Source organism: Schistocerca nitens, chromosome 5, assembly GCF_023898315.1.
Source record: "Schistocerca nitens isolate TAMUIC-IGC-003100 chromosome 5, iqSchNite1.1, whole genome shotgun sequence".
Classification (NCBI taxonomy): domain Eukaryota; kingdom Metazoa; phylum Arthropoda; class Insecta; order Orthoptera; family Acrididae; genus Schistocerca; species Schistocerca nitens.
This window is the reverse complement of record NC_064618.1, coordinates 221751276-221772588: the sequence shown is the minus strand read 5'-3', so window position 1 is coordinate 221772588 and position 21313 is coordinate 221751276. Positions and strand designations below refer to the sequence as shown.

The 21313-nt window shown below is 43.6% G+C and overlaps 1 protein-coding gene across 2 annotated transcripts in view; it reads left to right on the top strand.

Annotated features, from left to right (window-relative positions):
• LOC126259976 (uncharacterized) overlaps nucleotides 1-19347 on the top strand; it is a 177711-nt gene extending 158364 nt beyond the window's left edge. For both annotated transcript variants that reach the window (XM_049957102.1, XM_049957101.1), the window contains 3 exons: nucleotides 944-1369; nucleotides 14164-14265; nucleotides 17839-19347. In XM_049957102.1, the coding sequence (XP_049813059.1) occupies nucleotides 944-1369; nucleotides 14164-14265; nucleotides 17839-18353 (1043 nt within the window). In that variant the 3' untranslated portion in view covers nucleotides 18354-19347. The remainder of the gene's footprint in view (nucleotides 1-943; nucleotides 1370-14163; nucleotides 14266-17838) is intronic.
• The last annotated feature ends 1966 nt before the right edge of the window (nucleotides 19348-21313 follow it).

Here is a 21313-nt window from a genome sequence, read left to right as displayed (position 1 = left end):
TCGGGTACGTGATGGTACGCATTTCTCCTCCTTACACGAGGCATCACAACAACGTTTCACCAGGCAACGCCGGTCAACTGCTGTTTGTGTATGAGATGTCGGTTGGAAACTTTCCTCATCTCAGCACGTTGTAGGTGTCGCCACCGGTGCCAACCTTGTATGATTGCTCTGAAAAGCTAATCATTTGCATATCACAGCATCTTCTTCCTGTCGCTTAAATTTCGCGTCTGTAGCACGTCATCTTCGTGGTGTAGTAATTTTAATGGCCAGTAGTGTAAAATGAAAAGCTGTGCCTAGTAAGTACTCAAACACCAAAGAAATTAGAAGAATAAACTAGTAATTACACAGGTAGCTGATAACAAGTCGCCCTTTTTGAAGCTCGTACAAATATGCAACCAACAAAGGGAATAATCGCCTTATCAGCAGCAGGAACGCGAGGTACTGTCTCACGGAAGGTCTAACCGACACCCCCATCTGACGAAGAGCCTACAATAAGTCGAAAACTAGTTAATGGTAGAATGCATCGTTTCACATTGAAAAAGCTGCTGGATTCTTATGTCTAAAGTAAATGTTCCATGATATTTTACTATAAAAATACAGCGACTTGGCCGCCCAGTGTGGCCGAGCGGTTCTAGGTGCTTCAGTCTGGAACCGCGCGACCATTACGATCGCAGGTTCGAATCCTGCCTCGGGAATGGATGTGTGTGATGTCCTTAGGTTAGTTAGGTTTAAGTAGTTCTAAGTCTAGGGGACTGATGACCCCAGATGTTAAGTCCCATAGTGCTCAGAGCCATTTGAACCATTTTTACAGCGACTGGTCGCTGTATTTTTGTAGTAAAATGTCATTATCCATGGCCACGGAGCTCAACAGTCCAAATAAAATGGACAAATTGTTATGGTAAATGTTCCATGACGCCACGATCACGGTGTGCTTTTTGACCAGGTCACACGGAGACCAGCTGCGGCGCGACGCTGGAGCAGGAAGTCAGCCACGTGCAGCAGCTGCAGGTGCACGCGCTACACAGCGACTTGCTGCAGGACATCCGCTACAACTTCCTTGTGGGCGCCACTGGGTACGTCTTCGAGGGTCGCGGCTGGCAGGTCAGGCCGGCCGTAGCGCGCGGCTACGACGACACCAGTCTGGGGGTCGCCTTCATCGGAAACTTCAAGACGCAGCCCCCGACTCCAGAGGCGGTGGAGGCCTTCCAGCAGGTGATGGCTCTGGGGGAGCGCGAGGGCCACCTGAGCCCCGACTGGCGCGCCATGGCGCAGTGCCAGCTGGTCACCACGGACAGCCCGGGCCGCGCGCTCTACCAGCTGCTCAAGGGCTGGCCGCGCTGGGCCGGGCCCTCGCCGTCTGAAACAGCAGGTCGGTCCCGCCAGCTGCATGAAATTCCGAGGAGCTACAATGGAAGTTTACCTTAATGCATGTATTACCAATGAGATGTACACAGGCTCTTTCTAATCCCCTGCATCGATTTCAGCCAAACTTGTTACAGGTATTACTCACTACTTGGAAAGAAACACTGTGAGGTTAAGAACAAGCAAGCCGTGCGGAGAAAAGGCACTGGAAGAGGTGGATAGACGGGAGGAAGGAGGACATGGACAGAGACAGAGGGGGAAGAGGAGACGTGCAGTGAGAGGGGAGGGGAAAAATTGACAGAAAGGAAAGACGAAGGGATGGAGAGAGAGGGGAGAGGAAGAGATCGGTAGAGAGAGAGGAAGGAATAGATGAACAGACAGGGGCGGAGGAGAAGGGGATGTACAGAAATTTTGGGAGGAGGAAATGGACAGAGAAATGGGAAGAGATGTATGGAGAGGGGAGAGAAGGAGATATACAGTGAAAGGAAAGAGGAGGGTATGGAGAGAGAGAGAGGGAAGGAGGAGTGGATGGGCAGGGAGAGGGAGGGGGAGGTAGAGGGGGTGAGGTGGAAACAGAGCGGTGAGAAGGACATCTAATTTGAGAGTGGAGGAGGATATTGACAGAAGACGAAGGAGTAGATGGACAGAGGGGGGAGCAGATGAACAGAGAAAGGAAAGAGGACGAGATGGACTGTTATGCCGAGGAAAACGAAAAAGAAAGGGAAGAAGAGGATTGGCAGAGAGAGGGGAGGGAAGGAGATGGACAGAGAGCCTGGTGGAGGGAAGAGATTAACTAATAAAAAATTGGATTAAATACATACCTGTGTGACGTCAGTTACTCAGCTTGTTCTTATGACAGTAACTTGCACTGTAGGGTGTGCTGTCTTCAAATTTCATTGTTAATCGTCTGTTCTGCTCTGCAGTATTAATGTGTTTAATCAGATCGCGCCTTAAACAGGAAACCCTGTGAACAGTTGTGTAAAGGGGGGGGGGGGGGTTGCTGTCTCACCTTCCTGGACAATTCGTGTCTATTCATTGCACACCCGTATTCACATTTGCCACTGCCACAAACGGTGTCCATATTGAGCACCTGTAATGTAAGTTGAAAACATGAAGAGATGCTCTATCCGCTATTGTGTGTTTATTTTCTATGCGCCTTGTAGGTTTTGTGCAATTGTCATCTAAAACCCCTAATTTACATATGAATAACCTTGTATGTCACTCCACTCCTGCCGGCCGGAGTGGCCGTGCGGTTCTAGGCGCTACAATCTGGAACCGAGCGACCGCTACGGTCGCAGGTTCGAATCCTTCCTCGGGCATGGATGTGTTATGTCCTTAGGTTAGTTAGGTTTAAGTAGTTCTAAGTTCTAGGCGACTGATGACCTCAGAAGTTAAGTCGCATAGTGCTCAGAGCCATTTGAACCATTTGAACCACTCCACTCCGCCGCACGGGGTAGCAGCGCGGTCTAGGGAGCCTTGTCACGGTACGCGCGGCTCTCCCCGTCGCAGGTTCGAATCCTCACTCGGGCATGGGTGTGTGTGTTGTCCTTAGCGTAAGTTAGTTTAAGTTAGAAAGTAGTGCGTAAGCTTAGGGATCGATGACCTCAACAGTTTGGTCCCGTAAGACCTTACCACAAATTTCCAATTTGCCTCCACTCCCTTCATTGGAAAAACGATACGGTGGGAAATATATATTTTTTCGTATTTTTACCTGGGACTAAGACATTAATTCAAATAACCATACGTTAATGTCTTTTGCTCAGTAAAAAAAGGTAGTGATAAGGTTAATATCCATATGACAGTCTTGGCTCTTTATTCACACGACGTAATGAGTGCTATCGACAGGGGGTCTCAAATTGGTTGAATATTTCTAGATTCCCAGAATGTTTTTGACAGTGTTAACTTCTAATCAGATTGTGTGTCTGTGGAATGGCATCCCCGTTGTGCGACTGGATTCATGAGCTCCTGTCAGATAGGCCACAGTGCGCAGTAATTAACATCAAACTGAAGTAATACAGCAATTCCTCAACGAAGTTTTACAAGCCCTCTGCAGTTATTAATCTATATAAGCTATTTATGAGACAATATTACGAGCTGCCCTCATAGACTGTTTCCAAATGATGCTGTCGTTTAGTGTCTAGTAGGCTCATCAGAAGATCAAAACGAACTGCAAAATAATTTAAGACAACGTATCAGCGTAGTGCGAAAAGTGCCAGTTCACCTTAAACAATAAACATTGTGAAGTTCTCCACATGAGTGCTAGAAAGTAAACGTTAATTTTCTGTTATACGAAAAATTACACAAATTTATAGCTTGTAGATTCAACTAAGTACCTAGCGACTACAATATTACAAAACTGGAACCATCCCGTACAAAATATTGTGGCGAAGGTGTATCAAAAACGGCCTTTTATTGGCACACCACTTACAATATGCAAACAATCTACTGAAGAGATTCCCAATACCAGGCTTGCCCTTCCTCTTCCGCAGTAGTGCTGTGTGGTGTGGATTCCTTAATAAATAGGAACGAAGGAGGACGTTCACAAAGTGCAAAAAAGGGCACTTCGTTTTGTATTATCGCGAAACAGGGGAATCAGTTTCATGGATATAATAAGCGATTAGGGTGACTATCATTAATGATGATTATGATGATGTCCCATACTCCGAGGAGCGTAGGGGACGATGAGGGAGACCCGCACCGCTGTACTAGGCAAAGTCCTAGTGGAGATGGTTTGCCATAGGCTTCCTGCGACCGTAATGGGGATGAATGATGTTGATGAAGACGACACAACATCACCCAGTTATCTCGAGGCAGGAAAAATCCCTGACCTAAACAAAGGCATTTTTCATTGCGGCAAGATATTTTCACGAAATTTCAGTCATCAATTTTCTCCTCTGGATGCCAAACTATATTATTAAATTCCACTTGCGGTGGGAGAAATGATCATCGTAATAAAATAAGTCACAGCACACATGGAAATATTTAGGTGTTCAATTTTCCTACGAGAGTAAAACGCTTTGGAACGTTTTGGAAGTCGTTTTGTGATCCATCTGCCAAACTATTAACTGCGAATTACGGAGCAGTCATCACGTCACCTTCAAGGAGCCAGTCATATGTCATTGTATTGTCACCTTGTAAGACAGCACAGCAACCTTCTTGGCTGCTGCAATGATCTGACTGGGCCGACTAAGAGACGACTCACTCCTCACAAACTCAAATATGTAAATGGTTCTGCCGGCCGATTCTAGGCGCTACAGTCTGGAACCGCGCGACTGCTACGGTCGCAGGTTCGAATCCTGCCTCGGGCATGGATGTGTGTGGTGTCCTTAGGTTGGTTAGGTTTAAGTAGTTCTAAGTTCTAGGGGACTGATGACCTCAGAAGTTAAGTCCCATAGTGCTCAGAGCCATTTGAACCATCTAAATTGTTCTGTCGAGTAATGGAATGAATGATTGAATAGAATGGTCTTCGTAAATGTATCCCAGTCGTTGGTCCTTCCAAAAAGCATCAAAGGCTTATAGTTAAAAAGAGGTTTCTTCTGACAGTTGAATTTAACCTCAACTTATTGCAATTATTACTCTTAAACACATACATAATCAAGAAAGCAACAATTACACCTTAAAGTGAGCAATAAGTGACAAAGTGAGGGAAACTACCAGTTATGAAAATTGTATCATACTTAAATCGGATTCAGATTGGTTTGACAAAGTCTGCAAGTAACAAGTGGGACGGGTGTGAGCATCTTCTCACTACGTCATTCTCGAAAATACTTAGCAGTGGATGGGTGTACAGTAATTAGCCCTATCGTGCAACAAAGACGTGTGAAAATTGCATTCAAATGAGAAAGTCTACTCGGTCATGGATGGGCCTTCGAATCCTTTGTCAGGTTTTAAGTCTTGGAACTTAATCAACACTAGAAACTGCGGACTTGAAAGCGTCTGTTGCCTTGCGCTGCAAGATATCTCACCATAGTTGATGAGTTGGAGCGCCGAGTGCTACTTACACCGGAGTCTCTTCCTAGCAGCTGGTCATCAGCCACCCTGACGGCTGATCCTCAGAAGTATGAGGGTCACTCCAAAAGAAATGCACACTATTTTTTTAATACAGTTTTCATTCTGCATGTGTGAAAGTTTTACAGTGTGTAGATACATCCTTCCCGCTTGTTTTGAAACTTATTTCAACCTGTTCCCGTGAGTGGCACCGTCACAGCATGTCTTCAAGACGGCTGCTACACTTGACGTTCGTCAGAAGCAACGTGCTGTCATAGAATTCCTGTGCTGTGAAAACGAGACAATGGGAAACATCCACAAGACGTTGAAAAAGGTGAATGGAGATGCTGCTGTCGATCGCAGTACAGTTAGTCGGTGGGCAATCTGGTTACTTGATGAAAGCGGGCACGGCAATATTGAGAGTTGTCCTCGCAGCGCAGGCCTCGTACTGCACACACTCCAGACAATGTGCAGAGAGTTAACGAATTGGTGACTGCTGACAGACGCATCACAGTGAACGAATTGTCACGCTACGTTTGGGTAGGGGAAGGAAGTGTTTGCAGAATACTGAAAGTGTTGGCCTTAAAAAAGGTTTGTGCCAGGTGGGTTCCCAGGATGTTGACAGTGGCTCACAAAGAAACAAGAAAAACGGTATGCAGCGAACTTTTGGAATAGTACGAGAATGGTGAAGATGAATTTCTTGGAAGAATTGTGACAGGTGATGAAACATGGCTCCATCATTTTTCAACGGAGACGAAGAGGAAACCAATGGAGTGGCATCATGCAAATTCATCCAAGAAAAAAAAATTAAAAACCACACCTTCTGCTGGAAAAGTTATGGCTACAGTGTTTTTCGATTCCGAAGGGCTCTTGCTTGTGGACATCATGCCAAGGGGAACCACCATAAATTCTTATGCATATGTGACGACATTGAAGAAACTTCAAGCTCGACTGAGTCGTGTTCGACCACATCGGCAAAAGCAGGATGTTTTGCTGTTGCACGACAATGCACGGCCATACGTCAGTCAAAAAACCATGGAAGCGATCATAAAACTCGGATGAACAACGCTGAAACACCCGCCTTACAGTCCTTACCTGGCTCCATGTGACTATAATCTCTTTGGGAAACTGAAAGACTCTCTTCGTGGAACAAGGTTTGAAGATGATGACTCCCTTGTGCACGCTGCCAAACAGTGGCTCCAACAGGTTGGTCCAGAATTTTACCGTGCAGGTATGCAGGCGCTGGTTCCAAGATGGCGTAAGGCAGTTGAGAGGGATGGAAATTATGTGGAGAAATGAAAATATTGTTCCTAAAGGATGTATCTACACACTGTAAAACTTTCAAACATGTAGAATAAAAGATGGATTTTAAAAAAATAGTGTGCATTTCTTTTGGAGTGACCCTCGTACAAGCGAGACTTCTGTCATGCCTCCAGAGTGAGAACTTCTGCTTCTGTACGTCTTCAAGTCCCGTGCATCCACTTTGGCATCTTCATCCAGAGTGCCCACAAAATCTTTCCTCTCTGCTCTGCACGAAATCCACGCAAAAGAATACTCCATCAATAAGAAGATTCTGCTAAACATTGTCCAAAGATAACTTTCTTTTAAACAGCAATCCAACGCTCCACCTAGAAAATGTTTTATAAGTCAACCAATGGGCTGTCTTCTAGCGCATTCAATTCTGAGAAAGCTGTTTTCCTGTGTCCGAAATTTCTAGAATGTGGCACCCTTAACTCCAAATTACGGATATATTTTTAGAACATGCAATAGGCTTCCTTCCTATCTCATACCAAGTGAGGTACCGGTAGGCAAATCCACTCCCCCCCCCCTCCCGCTCCGCCCCCCACCCCGAAAATGGATGGAGAAAAATGTTTCAGCAATAAACAGAAGTAGAGATCCGCACAGTAAAGCAGGCATGAATATCTCCCGACCAGCCTGGCAAAACTTCCGTAGGAAAAGCGTTGCCAGTGGAAAAATAACATTCCAAACAAGTGTTCTTTGAGCAGAGAAACCGATTTGTAACAATAATTTATACTGCACTAGCCAGATGCGCGGTACAGTTCATTACACTGGCCTTATTTAGACAGACTCTGAGACCCCACAACGCACGGCAGCGGACAGTGCAATCTCGATTGCTTTCGTCACACCGGCGCCAAGACGGAAAGTAGCGTTCCGCAACAGCCTACCTTACATCCAGTGTCTAGCTCACTCTCGCTCCTTGGTTTTTAGAAGCTATGTATTCTCCTTGGGGACCTCTAGAGAGTACCTGCCCCTGGCTCCTGTCCTTCCGCGAGGACTCAGTCAAGACCCCATCACCTTCATACAGCACAACAACTACAGAACATGCTACTGACTATGACGACAGAGGGAAATTAAGACACCTGTTAGCGGCTCCATCTGTGCCATCACTAATTGTTGTTATTGTTGTGGTCTTCAGTCCAGAGACTGGTTTTATACATCTCTCCATACTACTCTATCCTGTGCAAGCTTCTTCATCTCCCAGTACCTACTGCAGCCTACATCCTTCTGAATCTGTTTAGTGTATTCATCTCGTGGTCTCTCTCTACGATTTTTACCCACCACGCTGCCCTCCAGTACTAAATTGGTGACCCCTTGATGCCTCAGAATATGTCCTCCAAGCGATCTCTTCTTCTGGTCAAGTTGTGCCACGAATTTCTCTTCTCCCCAGTTCTATTGAATACCTCCTCACTAGTTACGTGATCTACCCACCTAATATTCAGCATTCTTCTGTAGCACCACATTTCTAAAGCTTCTACTCTCTTCTTGTCTAAACTATTTATCGTCCACGTTTCACTTCCATACATGGGTACATTCTATACAAATACTTTCAGAAACGACCTCCTGACACTTAAATCTATACTCGATGTTAACAAATTTTTCTTCTTCAGAAACGCTTTCCTTGCCACCACCAATACCACCCATATTATCAGCACCAGTACAAACTGGATACGAATTTTGATAAAATGATATACGAGACGTGTGACTCCATTACTTGATTGATGTGTTTGAACCTCACCTAGCGACAGCGACACACATACGCAAACACTGTGCAGAATATATCGCCCTTTTGGTTTTGAAGGCTGAGAAGAACTCCTGCCACCTTCTTTGTAGCTGTTCCTCTAGAGCTAGTGTGGTTATCTCAAGACATCATTCTGACAGCAGTACTGTATACAACCTGGCTATATTTTGAAGGACAGTTCGGTAACATAATATGCTAATGTATTTTATGTGGAGCCTACACGGGAACTATCAGAAGCTAGTTCATTTAATAATTCGTGTGCCTCAGGGAAAGAAACAATCATATTCTAATAACAATAACAGTAATTATCTTTCCGGGAGTTTCGATTTCCAGGAGACGACGGTAGTATGGAAAGTTCTGCATCCACATGTTAGGGTTTCTTCCTCATTCAGGCTCATGTGAAGGTTGGTAAAGATCACTGCTTAAATGCCTCTCTGGGTGTTGCAGTTAGCCTAGTTTTGTCTTCCTGGTGCCTTATGGAAGCTTCACTTACGGGGTGGAGTAAAATCTCTAGTTGATTCACTTAATACTGGTCCTTATTTGTAAGTAGGATTTGGTTGGATAGATGATTTCTATCTTTAAGAGCCTACCAACCTAGATTTTACAATATTTCCGTGAAGCTCTCCAGTGGGTTAAACAATCCTGTGACCATTTTTAACGCCCTTCTTTGGGTTCATTCAGTATCATTTACTACACTTGTTAGCTATGGTTCTCACATGCTCGAGTAATGTTTTCATTTGGGACGCATGAGTGATTTGAAAGTATTCACATTTGCAGACTGACTGCACTTCCCCAGTCTCCTAGCTATGAGCCAATGTCTGCCACCTTACCTGCGACTGAGCCTATGTAGTCATTCCGTTTCACATGCCTAAAAACGCTGAGACTCAGAAATTTGTGTGAACCGATCGAATCTAATTGTGAATACCTGATATTGTAGTGTATATGTGCAGACTGAAGAGACGCATGAAAATTTATAGCAAGGAATTTGAATCATGGAGGGATGTGTGCTAGTATGGTCCGTGCAGTTATGCAATACCACTGTGCCACTGTGGCGCAGTGGTTAGCGCATCTGCCAAGTGAGCAGGAGACCTGGGTTTGAATCCCGGCCTTGGCACAAATCTTCATTCGCCACCTTCTATCTGCATATACACAAGACAGATGTTTGAGATGTGAAAAGGTCTCTTGAATCATATACTTTCATTTGATACTTTAGTAACAAGGCACTAGCTTTTTTTTCGTTTTATGAGGTTCATAAATTTATTTTTCTGTACTTTCAAAGGAAGGTGTCAATCTTTGTACCACTTAAAATCTTATCAAGATCTCACTGAAGTGGTGTGCAAATGTTATTAGGCAAAAATTCATTACAGATAAGTGTATCATCTGAGGCTGCAATAAATGTTGTCTCCCAGATCATTAATACACATCATGGACAACAAACATCCCACCATACTTCTCTTGAGTTGTCTTAAGTTACTTTCAGCTCTTTCGAGACTCTCCATTCAGTACAACATGCTGCGTCTTGTGCCGCGTCTTGCCTACCAAGTAATTGTCTTAGTTACAAATTTTGATTGATGCCCCATATAATAGCACTTCTGTTAATAGAAGATGATGTAACGCGTCGTATACTTTTCGGAAGATTATAAGTACTGCATCTACCTGATTTCACTGATCTATGACTTTTAGGATGTAATGTGAGAAAAGAATAAGTTGCGTTTCTCCCCAGCGATGTTTTCGGAATCGATGCTGGTTCATTCTGTTCAGAAACATGTTTTGGAATTCTAAATACGTGAACGAGTGTGTGGTTGGACGGTAGCATTGCGAACAGTTTTGTTTGCTTGTAGACAAGTGTGACCCATGCTTCTCTCCAATCAGTTGGCAAAGTTTTTATTAGAAGAACCTGCGGTATGTTATGGTTAAAATGAGAGCGAGCTAGGAGGAACGTTCTGTATAGAAACTCTCACGGATCGTATAATGCCTTGGTATCTTGCTTAATTTTAGCAATTTTAACTGCTTCTCAACGCCACTGACATGTCTATATCATTCACCCTTGTAGTGATCCAAGAAGTACATCTATATTTTCCTTAGTAAAGGATTGTTAGAAAACGTCGTCCAGTGCTTCTGCTTTGCTTTGCTTATCTCAGTTACAATTCCTGTGTCATCCATGAGAGTCTGCCAAGTTTTATGGTACTGACTGCCTTTTCGCATAACCATAATTTCTTTGGGTTCTGCGAGAATTCTTTCGACTAGATTCTGCTGCAAAGGTCATTGAGTGCTTCACTAATGGTACTCTTCACAGTCCATTCATTCAGAATCTTTCTATCTTTGGCCCTGTGTTCTGTTTTAACCTATTATGAAGAAATCGGCATTTTTTTAGTTCTCTATAGTGGTTGTATACTCTGAGATTCAATATCAATACGACAGTGGCCTATCCTTACTACCGTTTTCAAGCTCCGTCACAGTAATAATCACGAAATGTAGCCCTCAGTAAACTTATCGACAGATCACTTAATTCACATCTCTAAAGGCAGTTTATTTGGGAAGTTAGCTTTTCTCTTTTCACATCGTTCTTGTAGATCAAGCATACAATTTTTTTTATATGAAATCCTCTTTAATCCTATCAGTTCAAGGAGTACTGATCGCTACGTTATAGACTGAACAAATTTCTCTGTGTACTAGATGTCATTGTATAACCACTCCCGCCCAAACTACTCTCCTACGTTGGTCTCACTGTATAGCTGATGTCAATGACGCTTGAAGCATTCCAACCTTTAGGTAACGTAGGTTCATCGGGGCCAGATGTACGAACGCTTCCAAATTTTCCTCTTAGCAGTCATTCGTAGTTTTTGAACAATGGTGCAAAAATTCTCTTGTTGGATACAGTTCTAGTAGTTTAAGCGTTCTTTACTACTGGATAACAAAAAACCTTGGTTCTCTGTACATCGCCACAGTCACCTTCACTAGAAATAGCTGTCAACTCAAACAGAGCACCATGTTTCATTTGTCAAAAGTCCGGACGTTCTAGAGCATTCCCTTCGCTCTGTATCTTGCGTACGTCCGTCTGCAAAACATTTGTGATCATTTCTGGGCAGACAGTTTGTAAATAAAAATTGCGGTTGCGCCTCGCCCCCAGTGATGCAATTAGTTACTAACTGTGATTGGACAAGGTCGTGAAGAACACGCGACATCAGAACTTAAACAGCCAAAGAGGGATTTGAAACTGGATATCCGTGAATGAAAGCTCAATGTTGTACCCACTTCGCCGCATATTTCGGCCAGGTAAACTGGTCACTTGTTTCTGTATGGCTAGTAGCGGATGCTCAGCAGTTTGCCGACTCCATTATTTCTGGGCTTCTTCTGGCACACTCCTCAACATCCTTACATGTTTTGCCTCCAAGTGTTGTATCCTTGAGTTAATGCCTTCTGTAAGCCTGTCCTTGACTGTTCACGTGTTCTTCGTGACGTTGTCTTACATAATGAGAGTATTTCGTTATTTGCTCAAGGCTCTTGTATTCTGTTGTTGTCTTTGAAGTCCGCCGTAGTCGCTGCTCTGAACGAAATTAAGAATTTTACAAGGTTGACTCTTAAGTTTCTGTTTGAGTCACATTGCTTTAGACCTCACTAAAATTAACTTTTGAATGACACGCAAACGTATTACCTCATTGTTTTTTCACTATATTGTACATTAATTACTATCTTAAGAGTTGCGTTAATATTTCCACGTAATATTTGTGTAGTATCATTGTGTGATATTGGCTGTGTTTTTAAGTTCCTCGGTTGTTTAAGCAGGTTTCCGGTGTATTTTTTTGTTTGCTTTAATTCAGTCACATTGACTGTTACTATGGATAATTAATGTGGAGATAAAAATGTACATGATAAAAGACAAAACCCCAAGTATTCGTAATGATATCCAAATTTCATCTATGTATTCGTTTTACGTGACGGTTTCTCTTTCAGTTGTTACATTATTAACTCTATTCAAAGAACCGACAGATACGACGGTTTTACATATTTGTTATTAGTATAGAAGAGTATATATGTATAATATTTGCAAGAGCTAATCAGTCTTTTTCCATACCACTATTCCTAGCTGACACACACACACACACACACACACACACACACACATACACACACGTGCCGCGCGGTCTGCGGTCCGCGTGGCGCGTGGCTCCCCCCGTCGGAGGTCGCAGGTTCGAGTCCTCCCTCGGGCATGGATGTGTGTATCGTCCTTAGCGTAAGTTAGCTTAACTTAGATTAAGTAGTGTGTAAGCTTAGGGACCGATGACTTCAGCAGTTTGGTCCCATAAGACCTTACCACAAATTTACAAAATCATTACGCAGTTGAACGAGAGTGCCTGAGAGTCCATTCCGTGTTCTCATTTCACAAATGCTGCACAATGCCCTGGGACCGTGACGAAGTACTGAAATGAACTGGTGCAATGCTCTTGCTGTAGTCGAACTATTAAAGACGTTCCGTCTTATTACATACGTTACTCACGCTTTCCGGTTGTTTAGAGACAGTTTTCACAAGATGCTGTTTAGCATCCTCCTTGAACATCTTTGGAGAGCTGAAAATATTTTACAACACTGTAATTTCACTGTAAACAGATATTGAAATAACACATATCACTATTACTCCTAATTTTTTTTCATAATGCGGGGCCACCGTCGTAATATATTCCTTTAAAGTCAGTACCGCCATTAGAATGTTGTTTGTTTACAGAGTTACATTTACACTTACACAATCATGATTTCGTCTTCAAAGTGCCATTATCAAGTGTTTTAAGTATTATATAGTGCCTAAGATGGCATACTGTCGTATTAAAATACACTATCAGACGCATTGTCAATGTGTCTAATAGTGTATTTTAATACAACAGTATGCCATCTTAGGCGCTGTATAGCACTTAAAACACTTGATAATGGCACTTTGAAGCCGAAATCATGATTGTGTAAGTGTAAATGTAACACTGTAAATAAACAACAGTCTAATGGCGGCGCCGGCCGGAGTAGCCGTGCGGTTCTGGGCGCTACAGTCTGGAACCGAGCGACCACTACGGTCGCAGGTTCGAATCCTGCCTCGGGCATGGATGTGTGTGATGTCCTTAGGTTAGTTAGGTTTAATTAGTTCTAAGTTCTAGGCAACTGATGACCTCAGAAGTTAAGTCGCATAGTGCTCAGAGCCATTTGAACCATTTTTCTAATGGCGGTACTGGCTTTAAAAGAACTATTACTCCTATTCCTCTGACGAATCTTAATAAAAAGGTACACATCGAATTGTATCAAATAATAAGTACCCGATTCACTGTTCTCTTTTCTTTATAAACTGGATAACGCACTGAGATATTCTAGCTTAAGAATTTATGTAGAGCTCATTATTTCTTCCTCTATTTTTGCTATTAAGATTTGCAATAATGTACTCTGTCATTCCTCTCAGTTTTATTTGTACAGCGTATTTCAAAAAATCTGTTTAGTCGCACTTCAAATTCTAAATTTGAGGGAAACAAAATGGAAAGAGATTTCGAATCGACGAATATTCTAAGAGCCGAACTTACCTTGCCATAACAGTCTCGACTGATACTAACCAAAACAGCCAATGTAATGTTAACTATAACAATAAAACCATTTGTAACTGGAAACCTACACTAAGAAACCGCATGCAGGTGATGGTCATCTCCGTGCTAATTCTGGAATATCATCAGATTGTGGGATATGTGTTGTACGTGTCTATACAGTGATTATGTGCAGTGACAATGTGACTGTACTTGTTTCAGGTCTACAAGACTTGTATGTGGTGTCGCGAGATCAGTGGCTGGCAAGTCCCCCGGCAGAGCCAATCCCGAAGCTGGAGTATCCTGTCCGGATGGTTGTCATCTGTAAGTATAGCACATTTGCAAGGTTCATAATATGACCGGACGTAGTCCTCTTTCGATGACTGATAATATCAGAGATATGTCTACCTAAAAGCAGATTGCATTTTGCTTCGTTCCAAATTTATTATTCTAGAATAACGATACAGAAAGCATATTAGCCAGAGCTCTACGAACAGCATTCGACAGGTGGTTCAACTAAGACTGAAGCGCGACGGTCGAGCTTATTATTTCTGAGGTCTTCTAATTTGGCAGGCTCCATAGCCGACTTTTGCCTGTCGCATGCTTTTACGTACAGATGCGCTCTAACAGGTGGCAAAGAATTCCAACTGTGATCGTGAAACCACAACTATTTCGCGTCCAGTGAAGGAAACGTGACTTCGGATTACCAGAATTTACGTCAATGTTCTGGACTTAACTTCAATAGTTTCATCTTCACATAGTCTGCCCCTGGTAGCTGAGTGGTCAGCGCTACAGATGTCAATCCTATGGACCCGGGTTCGATTCTCGACTGGGTCGGAGATTTTCTCCGCTCAGGGACTGGGTGTTGTGTTGTCCTAAGATCATCATTTCATCCCCATCGACGCGCAGTTCGCCGTAGTGGCGTCAAACCGAAAGACTTGCACCCGGCGAACGGTCTACCCGACGGGAGGCCCTAGTCACACGACATTTACATTTATTTATCATCACATACATCTACATACATACTCCGCAAGCAATCATACGGTGTACAACAGCATTGCCTTTTCTGTTTCACTCGCTTATAGAGCGAGGGCAAGACGACTGTCTATAAGCTTCCGTACGGGCAGTGAATACTCTTTATCTTGTCTTCGCGGTTCTGACGCGAGGTGTATGTTGGTGACAGCAAGATTGTTCTCCAGTGCGACGTAAATGCCGGATGTCTGAACTTTCACAACATTGTTTCGTGATAAGAATGTCTACATCCCCCCAGGGATTTCCATTGGCGTTAAATTTGATTTCCATAATGGTCGCGTGTTAATCGAAGCTACTGCTAACACATATAGCAGCACGCCTCTGAATTGCTTCAACGTTTGTCTTTAATCATCATGGTGGGTTTTGCAAACACTCGAGTGGTGTTCAAAAATAGGTTGCGCTAGTTTACTATGCACGATCTCCTTAGCAGATGAGCTACTCATATACTCTCCTTAAATTCTCCCAGTAAACCGACGTCGACCAATCACCTTCCCTACAGCCGACCATGCTCGGTGTATTTCATGACGCTCTGTAACGTTACGACCAAATATTTAATAGATGTGATTGTGTCAAACAGCACAACAATAATACTGTATTCGAGCACTACTGACCCGTGGCCGGCTCGCGTTCATGCCGTTTGTTCTTTGGCATTTTGTTGTAATCGAGTGGCATCTTATTTCTTCCTGAGTTACTACCATAACGAGTGGCAGCAGCAGTGCTTATCGAGACTGGTAGTGCTGTACCATCTTTGGTTTGACTGCTGTGTGTGCTGTGTGCTGTGTGTGGAGTCGGTCGGTTGGGACAGAGCAGTGAGGAAGTCTCCACAGCGTGAGGTCAGGCCGGGACCGCTGGAAGCATGCATGCACGTACGGATTGTGAGGTACTAGCTGCGAGAGCTACAAAGTTCGTTGCCCACTCAACCTGGACACTGAAGCTGAGTGATCAGTTAACCTGTTATGAAACCTCAACTGCTGTGACATCTCTTCGTTCATTGCCAGTTGTTGCTTCCTGGGCCATTCCGGCTAGCAGGAATGTATGGTGTGTTGGAGTCGGCGACATTTTGCAGCTGTCTTCCTGTAAGGTCTTTAACTATTAAATTGGTTGTTACTTATCAGTAAAGTGCACCAGTGGTATTTTCTGCCTTGTGGCCATCAACGCCCCAGTTACCTGCCTTGGTCGTTAGCGTAGTTTTCTGGCAGTGTGTTTTCCTCACCCTCTTGATGCTGTACAGCACGGCGTGTAGTTCGACAGCCTTTTAGTTGTTTGTTCATATTTTTTTCTTAAGAGTGGTTATTGTGCCTTGGCTGTTTTTAGATGCCAATTTTGAAGATGTAGTGCGGCTAGTATCTTCGTCCTCGGCTGATATTTTCCATTATCGTACCTTTGGTTGGGCGGAAGGGAACTGATTAGGTTGTTGGTTGGTCCTTCAGCCGTTCCTGGGTCGGGTTGCGATCCTATTATTTAACCTTACTCTTGGCTACCTGTCTCACACCTTAAATTAGAGCTACATCTTCAGGCCAATCTTTGGAACACTTCTGAGCACCACTGTTCTGTTGGTTTTACATTGTGATTTTCATTTTAGTCTGATGTACTATGCGAGTTCGTCAGCTGTCTATTAATTTAGTTTGTTTTAATTTTAAAATAAGGCCTTCAGCCAGCTTAAACTAAAATTTGATTGATTTGTTTAAAAACTAAATTTTGAAAGTTTGTTCTACATGAAATTCTTGTTATCCAGGTCTTAAGCTCTGACTTGTTCAGTGCCTAGTGTGTGGCCTTAAGCCGAGCTTTCACGTGAAATTTTTTTAAGATAAGGTCTTCAGTCGCCTTAAATTTAAATTTTTAAAATTGATTTGTTTGAAACTAATTGTTTTAAAAATTTGCTTTATCTGAAATTCTTGCTATCCATGCCCTAAGCCCTAAATTGTTCAATGTCTTGTGTGTGGCCTTCAACCAAGTATTTACGTGAAAGTTTCTTTTTTTTTTTTTTTAAGTAAGGCCTTCAGCCGCATGTATTCTTTAAAGTAATTTTTATAACTTGTGTTCAGGCCTTCAGCTGTTCTTGTTTTTGGTGTGGTTTTGGGCCTTCAGCCCAGGAGGTGTTGCAAGTTTTCTTAACCAGGCCTTCAGCTGTATTGTTTTAATTTCACCCTTTTAAGGCAATGTGTAATTAAGTGGTTCTTAAGAAAATTAAGTTTGTGTGTTTTGTGCAACTAACAGTAACTGATTACGCCCCCCTCCACAACCATTACGCCCCCCTCCACAACCACAACCTGATCCGCTCTATCCTGCGAAACCAGATTTCAACTACAGGATTATTTTCCCTGCTCATCATTATTAATTTACATTCTCCCACATTTAGACCAAGCTGCCATTTATCACACCAAATAGGAAGTCTACCCAATTCGTCTTGTACCCTCCTGTAGCCACTCAAGACAACACCTTCTTAAGCGCTGCAGCACCAAAAGCAAACCTTTTCATATTTCTGGTCATCCTATTCGCCACACTGTTCATCTATGAGGGCGTGCTGAAGAGAAATGCTTCCGAATTTTTTAGGTGAAAACTATTAAAGCTTTTTAAATCAAACATTCTACATCTTTATTCTTTATGTCTACATATTTATTGCTTAACATAGTCACCCGGGTGACAAACAGATTTCTCTGAACTGATGACCCCCTCCCCCCCCCCCAAAAAAAAGATCATATGTCTCCTTCTTGGAGTTGCGATTTTCATGAAAAGTAGTGTCCGTGGTGCTGTCCATTGTGAGGGCAAGTGAACAGTCTCACTATTTGACTCACTGTCTATAACACATCACATGGAAGCCTATCATTCAAAAAGACTTAACCGATGTTGTTTGTGTTGTCACAGGCCACACGGGGACGAAGGAGCCTTCGAGCGTGGAGGGTGAGCGTCGTCAGGTGCGCAGCCTACAGGACTTTGAGGTGCAGTGTCGTGGTCGGGCTGACCTGCCGTTCCACTACGTGGTGGCACCGTCTGGCACCGTGTACGAGGGACGCGGTTGGGAGCTGGCGGCAGACCTCAGCCTGGGGCTCGGTGGAGATCTGGAGCCAGACCTGGAACTGGACGCTCCAGACGATGGCAGTGGCTGCCGCTGCCTGGCCGTGGCGCTGCTGGGCACCTTCTGCAGACGCCTGCCGGCGCCGCCAGCGCTGGACGCACTGCCGTATCTGCTGGCCGAGGCGGAGCGCAGACGTGTGCTGACGCAGGACTACCGCGTCGTGGGCCACTGCCAGCTCGCGCCCACCAGCAGTCCGGGCGGCGCGCTCTTCTCGCTCCTCAAGACGTGGCCGCGCTGGACCGACCGGCCGTTTGACGACGGCGGTCGCGACGCTGGTGAAAGCGACAGTGCTCCAGGACGCTGACTGGCGGAATGGTGACCCAGTCTCCTGAATGTCAGAACTGTGATCCAAGGGCGGCACTCTCATCCTTCCAGAAGGGGAAGTTACGCACCTCTGTAAAGAGCTGCACTCTTGCCAGGAAAATTGTTATATTTTACTGGTAGAGTCCCATTCGGGCACAGGAGTGTTTCACATCACAGACTGCTCTGTCAACAGTAGTACGAAAGATAGTCCAGTTGGTGGACTGAGCTTTTAGAAGTAAATTATTACAGTCAAGAGTCTGGAACACAACAGAACTGCAGTTCACAAATCGGTAGTCTTCATACACCTAATCACTGGCCACAGCCTTTTGTGTATGTTCTCATGAACTAGAATCTCTTCTACGCTCGTCAGCAGAAAACCACCGAGTCCAGAAAATGGAACATTCATTCACAACTGATTGGTGCATCTCTATTGCTGTTAGTGCCCTAAACAATCGAAGAGCATTATAAAAACTACGAATCCTCAAATCCAAGAAAAACGATTAATCAGAAATATACGAATCCTATTCTATGAAAATAAAAAAAAGTGAATAAATTTCTGACTTCTTTATTCCTGTATGTTTTTGGAGCTTACAGGCGCTCAGCAGTGAGGTTATCAGCGTCGCTATTTATTCCTGAAGGTCTAGACAGTTCCTTCTATAGGTCTTATAATGCATCATGAAGTGTCCCACACGATACAGTATTTGTAGGTCATGAATCGTCTTTGTAAGATTGCTTTCAAAACCGGCAGTAGAATGGAGGTATTGTTCTTGAACATAGTTCTAGAATCAATTTTGGAAACCTGTTTGCTCACTGAGTCGAAGTAGTGATGTTTCAAAGACAGCTAATCGACTTGTTGTTCTATTGAGAATTGTTATCGTTTTAACATTGCAGAAATAATGGGTTTCACCTTCTTTATAACAGTTATATGCAATGTACAAAAATTGTACACATTCATCCTATACGTTATTACAGTATGCAGTATAAAATATCAAGAAATTTTTTATATAAATATAAGAAAATAAATTACAAGACGTTTAACACCAAATGCAATCTTTAAAAAACTCCATATATTAAGAAGTTGAAAGTTCCTCATATATTTTTAATACAGTGTTAGTATAAATTTTTAAGTATTGTATGTACTGCCAACGAAAATGTGCTAAACTTTCAGGAGAACTAAACTATGGAACTCACAGAGAGAAGAAACAGCAGCAGCAAACATTCAGAAGATCTTAGTATCAGTGGATAGTAAGGGGAAATTGAGAGTTGTGGTACAGTCTTCATTGTTTCCAGGTCTATTCCCTCATCCCCTACCCATAACCCTCCACTGCCTTCACCCTTCTAGGTCATTTGTCCCATTTGTGGAACTGAGTCATTGTCTTATTGCTTAGGGTCACTGGTGGTGTCTGAATGTTTACCAGAACGCCTTTCCTGGGACATACAATGGAAACTATTAAAACGGGTGCTCCCGTAAGGGTGACATGATACAGAACAAATGAGTGGTTTGCCGGCCGCGGTGGTCTAGCGGTTCTGGCGCTGCAGTCCGGAACCGCGGGACTGCTACGGTCGCAGGTTCGAATCCTGCCTCGGGCATGGGTGTGTGTGATGTCCTTAGGTTAGTTAGGTTTAAGTAGTTCTAAGTTCTAGGGGACGTATGACCTAAGATGTTGAGTCCCATAGTGCTCAGAGCCAAATGAGTGGTTTATGGCGTGCAAATCACAAAGGACACAATAAGGCTAATGATTTGGTCCTGTGGAGCTCCCAATTAATCATAATATTGCACCTTAGCCCTGATGGCAATCTAAGGTGGCAGTCTCTGTAACATCAGATATGTGAAATATCATACAGGTCCACTAAGCGAAATTATTTTGGTCTAATAGGCACAGTCCCAATGCACCACTGACCTCGCACAGCACGAGAGGGCATGAGTGTGGCCACCCTGTCCAGCAATGCTTGCGTAGCCAAATCGACCAAGTACATCAACATGTGGCCCAGGAGACACTGGCTGACAGCGTCTTGCCATCTATCTCACTAGCATAAGGTACGTGCCAGCCTATGAGAGGCTGGCCGGCAGAGGATGACGTGTGCATGCAGATTGCATCTCACAACCAGGAGGGGACTCACTCTCGTGCCCTGAATCACAGTTCGTGTTTCAGTAGTTGTAAGTACAGTATGTGCTGAATTACTGACAATAAATAACAATTATTGGGGAAATATCGTCAGGTGACTATGATATTTCTTACAGAACTCTAAGATGTTTTATCATATCAGTTATTATTCTAAATGTTTATATAGATGCATAGTCACTGTAGCTCAGTCAGGCATAGTCATGGTAGCTCAGTCGGTAAGGCAGTTGATTCTTAAACTCAGGTTTATAAAAAAGAGTAATTGCCATCGCCCAAATGGCTAAGCCATAGTGAGTGCACATTCCTACATAATGTAATAAGAAAAATATATATTACTGAAACCTGGTGGTAGTCAAGGGAAGGTAGGATTCGGTTACGATTGTGTAATCAGTAACTATTGGTTGTGTTTTACAATTACACACAATTTATTTTAAACCAGTAATTCCAGACTCAACAATAAATTAAAAATACCACACTTTATGTGGTGTCACCGCCAGACACCACACTTGCTAGGTGGTAGCCTTTAAATCGGCCGCGGTCCGTTAGTATACGTCGGACCCGCGTGTCGCCACTATCAGTGATTGCAGACCGAGCGCCGCCACACGGCAGGTCTAGAGAGACTTCCTAGCACTCGCCCCAGTTGTACAACCGACTTTGCTGGCGATGGTTCACTGCCTACTTACGCTCTCATTTGCCGAGACGATAGTTAGCATAGCCTTCAGCTATGTCATTTGCTACGACCTAGCAAGGCGCCATGTTCAGTTACTATTGATATTGTGAATAATGTACAGTCAAGAGCGACGTTCACCATTTATGGATTAAAGTTAAGTATTCCACC